This window comes from Diabrotica virgifera, chromosome 4, assembly GCF_917563875.1.
Source record: "Diabrotica virgifera virgifera chromosome 4, PGI_DIABVI_V3a".
Taxonomy (NCBI): Eukaryota; Metazoa; Arthropoda; class Insecta; order Coleoptera; family Chrysomelidae; genus Diabrotica; species Diabrotica virgifera.
Window position 1 is genome coordinate 26445390 of NC_065446.1, and position 8375 is coordinate 26453764.

General features: G+C 45.2%; 1 protein-coding gene across 1 annotated transcript; it reads left to right on the forward strand.

The window, feature by feature from the left end:
* Positions 1-577: 577 nt before the first annotated feature.
* On the forward strand, positions 578-2563 carry LOC126883432 (uncharacterized). Its single transcript, XM_050648979.1, has one exon. It carries the CDS (start codon positions 578-580, stop codon positions 2561-2563), a length of 1986 nt encoding a protein of 661 aa, XP_050504936.1.
* Positions 2564-8375: the final 5812 nt, after the last annotated feature.

The following is an 8375-nucleotide window of genomic DNA, read 5'->3' on the forward strand; positions in this document are numbered from 1 at the left end:
ATAAAAATGGCCGCCAGATCCTACGCAGGAAATAGTTATGATTTGTTCCTATAGGTATTACCTGTCGACAAAACGCTTCAGTACCCTGGCTGTTTCCCCGTGTGGAGGCGGGCCTCTCAAGTAGAATACCTCCACAGCTTCTCCTGCTCATCGTAAAAGGCGACAAATTGGAGCAGCTGACCGCTGTCCTTCAACCCAGCTCCTAACCTGTCCCTGTGTGATAGTTATTACCCCCCAACTATCATATGACACCCACCCCTACCATCAAACACGTCCTGATACCCAAACCTATATCCGAGGAGAAAACCTCCACGAATTTAAAAACCAGTGGAGGAAACCACTGAAAACAAACGGATATGCATAGGGATTGCGGCTATGCACCATCCTAGTATACCGCCACCCCAACCTCAAGGTGTAACACCATCGTGCCGAAGGGGTGCATGGCCCAGGGGTAACGTAGTGGGCTACAAGCGATGCCTAAGGGAGATGGCGAACCCGAGGGGAAAACAGCCTTGGCGGGGCAAGGGCGCACTGCCCCACTGGACAGATCAACACGACCCAACTCGTGGGAAGGAAGATGGGACAAAAAAAGAAAAACAAAAAAGGCGGAAGAGAGAGCAGCGGGGGCGAAAAAGAAAACAGAAGAGGCGGGGAAAAAGAAAGGGACGAGAATCAAGGGGAGAAAAGATGGAGAAGAGAAGTGGAAGAAAAGGAAGACCCCGGATCTAGAACCAGCGCAAACAGAAGCAAGGGAAAAGAAAGAGAAGGTAAGAGGGAAACAAGGGAAGTAAGAGAGGAACTGCAAACCAAGAGAGAAGAAGAAAGAAAGAGAATAGGAAGAGAAAAAGAGGGAGAAGAGAACAGACAGAAGGACGAAAAAAATAAAGCGAAGAGTCAAAGGAAAGAAAACGCAAGGGAAGAAGGGGAATCGAGCAGCTCTGACAGCAGTTCCGATGATGAATCGGAGGAAGAGGAGCAAACACCCAACTGTAATGCAAGAACAAAGTTGGAACGCCTCCAGGATAGTGTAGCGGCCCTTGAAAAACTCATGGTTGAGGTGCCAAATACAAGGGTTGCCATAAAGCAGGAGGTCGACAACCTGAGAAACCGGTTGTTCGATTATACCGAGGAACTAGAGGAAAGCAAGAAGAAAGAAGAGATTCCAAGGAAGTCTGTTTGCACGACATCCAGAGGTGTGCAGACGAACATGGAGCCCTTGAAAGTCAAGAAAATGGCAACAATGGGTGTTCAAGTGGACCTAGAGAACCCAGAAGCCATTAAAAGGAGGGTGGACGCCATCACGGAAAAAATGGCAATATGCGAGTACGAGGAAATAACAGAGTTCTTAAATGAGGACTGGCCGGAGGAAGTCTTCCAAAGAACTGAAGTGAAAGAGGGGGACATCTCTGATATAGCAGCAGACGTGGCAGTATTTGTTACCAACAACGACGAGGACAAAAAAGCCATGGAAACGGTGAAAGGTATGTTTCCTGACCTACCAGGTGTTCCAGCGGAGGTAGATGAGGATGGAGGCCTGGGAACTGTGAGAGTCACGATGTCTGCTCATGTAGATGGAACGTGGATTGACAAGGAGAAATATGGATTCAAACTTCTCCCAAACAAGAAGGAAGAACTCGAGTCGGTGAAGTTCCTCAAGACATGCAGGAAACTGGTACAGAAGATGGAGGAGCTAGGAAGAGAAAGAGTAGGAATCCACACGCCAACATCACTAGGAGTCGAGACATCGAGGAGAATCATGGAGTGGGCAGCAAGAGGAAGGGGTGTGACGATCACGCTCCTAGGCAAAAAATCCAGAAGAGGGTGGGCAAACATTAACACCAAGCCCAGAGAACAATGTGGAGTAGTACTTATCAGCAAAAACAAGGAAAAATCATTTGCGGACCTCATGACAGAAGTGAAAAGTAACCTCACAGGAAGAAAATCCATCGACATAAAAAGGATCAGACAGACCAGAAATCAAGGAATATCACTGGAACTGGGAGGAGGAAGGGAAATGGCGGAGGAAGTGAAGAAACTCCTCTCTGGTAGCACATGTGTGTCGAGAGCAGTGGCAAAAGGGGGCGTCGTAAAGAGAAGAATCTTGATGCAAGAAATCCCACCCAACACAACGGAGGATGTGATCCAAAAGGCCACAGAGGAAGCAGCAGGTAAAGAGCGGGCATGTGACATAGTAAAAACCTGGACCGAGACACGGGGTGGAGAAAGAGGGATGATGAGTGCAGTGATGGATGTCGACGAAGACGCGGCCGAAAAGATCCTAAGAATGAGAAGAATTAGGTTAGAGTATACCTCCTGTCGGGTCATAGAAGCAAGGACAGAAATACCAAGATGCTTGAGATGCCTAGCCTTTGGACACAAGCAATGGAACTGTAAAGGGCAGAACAGAAGAGGATGTTGCTTCCGATGCGGCAAAGAGGGTCACATAGCGTCGGAATGCAAGACAGAAACAATCAGATGTCTCAACTGCGATGTGACCGGGCATGTGGCGAATTCAAGAAGATGTCCAAAGTTCAACCGACTGGTTGAAAGTAGGGACCACTAAGGACTAGTCCCAGGAAGAGCGCGCGAGTGGAAACAGTATGAAAGAGAGCGTGAAAGAAGTCCGAGTCTAAGAAATGGCGAACACAGGAAATAAGATCCGAGAGCTGAGAGTACTACAAACGAACGTGGGAACGGCGAGATTAGCACATGATCTCGCCGAGGCTGCCGCCGTAGAAAAGAATATCGACGTGCTGGTGACGGCGGAGCCAAACCCAACAGCGGCTAAGAAAAGAGGATGGTTTGTGGATACGACTGGAAGGGCCGCGGTACGAATCTACAACAGAAAGCTGCGAGTGTATGAAATTAAACCGAAGGAAGGATACGTGATCGTCCGGATGGAGAAGATGCAGCTGGTCTGCTGTTATGTTTCTCCGAACATAACAGTGGGTGAGTATGAGAGGAAGATGGACGAGATCATGCAGGAAGTGGGGAACACAGGAGGAGAATGCGTAGTGCTGGGAGACTTTAATGCAAAAGCAGCGGAGTGGGGATCTCCTATCACCGACACTCGCGGCAGGATACTGACCGACTGGGTGGGTACTCTGGATCTAGTAGTACTGAACACAGGTCTGGCGCCTACGTTTGTTAGGAGAGGTACAGGTACGTACATCGACGTGACTATGGCGACACAAGGAATAGCGGCGAAAGCAAGAGGCTGGAAGGTTTTACCAGACTACACCGGAACGGAGCATCAGTACATCGGATTCTCGATAGTCGGGGCGGGAACTACTAACGCAGTCCGCGCGTCTGGTACGTCGGGAGGCGGATGCGGCGATGGAAATGACTGGAAAGTATACGAGGAGCTGATCAAATGGAGAGTTAGCATGATGCAGGGTCAATTACCGACAGTCGAAAACCTGGAGAGGGTAATTAAAGAAGCGATGGAGGGAAGCAGGAGGGGTCGCCGAGATATAAACAAGATGCCCTACTGGTGGAACGCGGACATCGAGACACAAAGAAATGAATGTATAGTCATGAGAAGAAGGCTAACGAGAGCAAGGGGCAGAGCAGGAGTCGATCCTGATGTCATCGAGGAGATCGAGGAGGAGTACCGCCTACGGAAGAGGGAACTCTACAGGAAAATTCGTGCAGAAAAGAGAAGGCACTGGAGAGAACTGTGTGAAAAACTGGATGAGGACGTCTGGGGTCAAGGATACAGGATCGCCATGAAAAAGTTCCATGCGTACCCCTCGTATGAAATGCCTATGGATAAGAAGCTCGAGGTAACACGAGAGCTCTTTCCCGCGGGCAGGTGGCATGGTGTACGGAGAGACGAGGAAGCTGAGCGGGCTGTACCCTTTACCATGGATGAACTTGTCGAGGCATTGGGCGCACTTAAGACGCGCAGGTCCCCCGGTTTGGATCAGATATCACCTGAGGCGGTGAGGTGTCTAGGACGGGCGGAGCCCGCGTGGCTTCTGGAGCACATGAATGCACTGCTGGAAGCACAGACCTTTCCTGAGCCTTGGAGGACATCGAAGTTGGTACTGCTTCCCAAAGCTGGGGAAAAGTATCGACCCATCTGCCTTCTTCCGTGCGTCGGTAAGCTGTATGAAAGAATGCTGCGGGGACGTATCGATGGCATGATTGAGAGGTCGGGAGGCTTGTCCCCGAGGCAGTTTGGTTTCTGTAAAGGGAGAAGCACGATTGATGCAATCGTGAGTGTATTCGACGCATTGCGCAATAGAGGGGATGAACACCGTTGGGCGGCCCTGTTGTTGTTCGATGTTAGGAATGCATTCAATACGCTGCAGTGGAACGAGGTAATGAAGGCAATGGAGAAGAGAGAGTGTCCTGGATACCTGATGAACGTGGTAGCGGAATATCTGTCTGAGAGAAGAATTATGGTGGAGAAAGGCACGATCGTGGATGTGACGGCAGGTGTTCCCCAGGGATCTGTCTTGGGCCCGACGCTATGGAATCTAGCATATGACGGGATTCTGAACTGTGAATATGGAGAGGGTACGTCTCCCTTCGCATTTGCAGACGATCTCGCTGTGCTGGTAGTGGCGCGGGACGAGCCAGATCTTAAATACCGGGTACGGAAAGCAGGCGGCGTCGTGAAGAAATGGATGACACAGCATGGACTGAAACTCGCGGCAGAGAAGACCGAGGCCATCATTCTGAAGGGGAAAAGGAACAGGCAAAGTGTGGAGCTACAATGTGCAGGAGCGTGTCTAACACCCAAGAAACACGTAAAGTACCTAGGAGTGACGATGCACCAGAATGGAAAATGGGGGGAGCACGTGCAGGTGGTGACCCGGAAGGCTGCAAACAGTGCGGCTGCGTTGGGGAGGGTGATGCCCAACATTGGAGGACCCAAATCCGAAAGGAGGAGGGCCTTGCACGGTGTTGTTCAGTCGATCGTCCTCTATGCAGCCCCAGTCTGGAGTGAGGCGGTAGGGATACGGGCCTACAGGGAGCTCATTACACGAGTGGACAGAACAAGTCTGCTGCGAGTGGCATGCGCCTACAGGACTGTGTCTGCCGCAGCCTTGTGGGCCATCACTGGATGTGTTCCGCTGCATGTGTTGGTAGTAGAAAGAAAAGAACTGTATGAGAGAAGAGACCTTGAGCTTACTATGGCCGAGAGAAGACAGGAAAGAGAAAGGTCAATTGAAAGATGGCAGCAAGAATGGAACAACATGGAGCATGTGGCACAGTGGACAAAAATGCTGCTTCCTAACTTAAAGGATTGGATGGACTGTGGTCACAGGCGACTGGACTATTTCCTGACGCAGGTGCTCACAGGACACGGGTGTTTTAGAGCCTACCTCTCTAGGTTTGGAAAGGCTGACACTGACGAATGTCTATACTGCAGACACCCGGACACTGTTACACATACCATGCTAGAGTGCAACAGATGGATAGTAGAAAGAAATAGAATGGAAAGAGAGACAGGTGTGAATTTTTTGACAGTGCGAGAAATGATTGAGAGAATGATTGAAAATAAAACTGGTTGGACTAGCATACACAACTATATCCGTGTAGTGATCAAGAAGAAAGAAGAGGAGGAAAAACAGCTGTACCAACGATAGGGGTGAAATATATGGCGAGTAGAAGGCAGAGGGAATAAGTTTTGACGAGAGGCGAATAAGTGAGATATATTGTATGAGACAGACTGTGGGAAAGGAGCTCAAAAAAAAAAAAAAAAAAAAAAAAAAAAAAAAAAAAAAAAAAAAAACCCAATCTTGGGACCAAAAAAAAGGGGGAACGGGGAAAATGAAGGGCCTCCTTGCTTACAGTCTGTGGATAAATGAAGGTAAAGTGCTTCGGAAGCGATGTCGACCTTGCAGCGGCCATTCCGTTTTCGGAGCGCTGGATGACAGAGGAGGGTCTGGTTTAGCAGGTAGGCATTCGGCGTAGCCTCGGCGACGAGAGAGCGTTTTAAAGCACCTCGGGAACTATCGCTGGTACTACGAAGAATGAATCCTGCACTAAGGTCAGTCAGGCGGCGTTCTGGACTGAGGTGTCTTTTGAAGATTCCAGACCCCCCCTCTTTAAAGACGAAAAAAAAAAAAAAAAAAAAAAAGTACCCTGGCTGTTGAAGTGTCACGGACACGTATATTTTTGTCTTATTACCCTGGCCTATATATGGTCGCCAAAAAGGAAGCGAAAGTAGCAGTAGCAATAGCTGAAGCAGAAGCGTATAAGTACAAATCTATACGATCAAGTTGATACCAGGGAAATCGAAACAAAGATATATAAAATAGCCAAACAAAGAGCCAAGACAGCAAAAGATTTGAAATATCCGAGATGAAAATAATAAAATACTAATTCACAAAAGGGATGTCAAAAAGAGATTGTGGAAGTCCTTTATAGTTTATTAAATGAAGAATTTGACAGAAAACCTGTGCGTTAACGGAAACAGTAACAGCAATGGTCACCAAAATAACAAACGGGGAAGTGGCTTAAACGCATCAAAAAATAAAGAAAGGGAAAGTAGTCGGACCAGATGATATTCCTGGGGAAGTATGGATAGCATAAGGAGAGACAGGAACAAGTTGGCTAACAGGCTTATTTAATAGAATTATGTAAGGCCGCGTTCAGAGTGGACGAGCAAAGAGCAAAGAGCAAAGAGCAAAGAGCAAAAAGTGCACGTTCAGAGTGGACGAGCAAAGAGCAAAGAGCAAAGAAGTGCTAATAGCGGGTAGTTACGCTAGACGAGAGTTTAGTTCTTTTCCACTCGGCAGGGTAGGATATTTGCTCTTTACTCTCACAGTAGTCCATGTAGTGAGACCGCTCCCGTCTGAAAAAAATTTCCGATTCGGTCTCTTTGTGGATTCCTATTTAAAAATATTTTAAAATTTCCTTTAAACAAATCTGAAGGGTGCCGGGCGGAATTTTTGGGCAGAAATTGTTTAAACAATTTTTTTAAACAAATACAAAAGGTCACGTTTTTTGCTCTGGAACATATATTTTTAAGTTTTGTGGGTCATTCTAAACAACAAAGGTATCTTGTAAATGTTCTCAAAAATTGATAGTTTTCGAGTTATAGGCAATTTAAAATCTGAAACATGCGAAAATACGCATTTTCGAGGCCTAAAAACTCATATTTAAATTAGTATTTTTGAGGTTGCCAGATACTTAAATTGAAGTTTAAACACTGAGCTTCAAGACTCTGAAGAGTGATCGCGTCTAACCTTAATTTATACCGATGTTTTTTAATTGTTAAATATGCGTGTTTATCCGATTTTTTTGCCGGTGCGGCGCGCTCTATTTCAAAAATCTCCTATTTTCCTCCGAAAATTATTTTTTCTAGATTTTTTTGGGATTTTCTAAATAAAATAAGTTTCTTGACATTTTTCCCAAAAGTTAACAGTTTTAAAGTTATAAGGGATTTAATATCCAAAAATGAGTCTTTTATTAACTTATAACTTTAAAACTATTAACTTTTGAGAAAAATGTCAAGAAACTTATTTTATTTAGAATGTCCCAAAAATCTAGAAAAAATAATTTTCGGAGGAAATAGGATATTTTTGAAATAGAGCGCGCCGCACCGGCAAAAAAATCGGATAAACACGCATATTACAACATATTACGCATATTAACAATTAAAAAACAACGGTATAAATTAAGGTTAGACGCGATTACTCTTCAGAATCGAAGCTGAATGTTTAATCATCAATTTAAGTATCTGGCAACCTCAAAAATACTAATTGAAATATGAATTTTTAAGCCTCGAAAATGCGTATTTTCGCATTTTTCAGATTTTAAGTCGCCTATAACTCGAACACTATTAATTTTTGGGAAAAATTACAAGATACCTTTTTTGTTTAGAATAACCCAAAAAACCTAAATATATATGTTCCGGAGCAAAAAAACGTGATCTTTTGTATTTGTTTAAAAATAGTTATTTATGAAACAGTTCGTGAAGTATGCTTTTTGCGAACGCACGCGATATTTAGAGCACGAGCGACAGCGGAGCGAGTGCTATACATCGCGTAAGTTCGCAAAAAGTACTTCACGCACAGTTTCATACAATATTTTGTCTACTCTACCATAGACAAATAAAAAAGCTGTAACTCTTCGTCACTGGAATTCATTTCTATTCTACAATTTTTAGAACTTTGACATTTAAAAAGTCTAACTTCTTTCAAACCACAAAACTGTAAAACCTTTTGTCGTAATTTATTGCTCATTATGTCATCACCATGACAACGCCAAAGTTAAGGATATTTGATTATATGAAAGTGTGTTAAAAACAGTGCGACAAAGTAAGTCCCATTTAAAATACATTGTTACTTCACGCTCACTTTAAACACTTCACGCACTGCTATCTAGAATGACAGATTTCACAAACTAAAAACTTA

Excerpts from the sequence above, each read along its gene's own strand:
- LOC126883432 (XM_050648979.1), top strand. The coding sequence starts at position 578 with ATGGGACAAAAAAAGAAAAACAAAAAAGGCGGAAGAGAGAGCAGCGGG.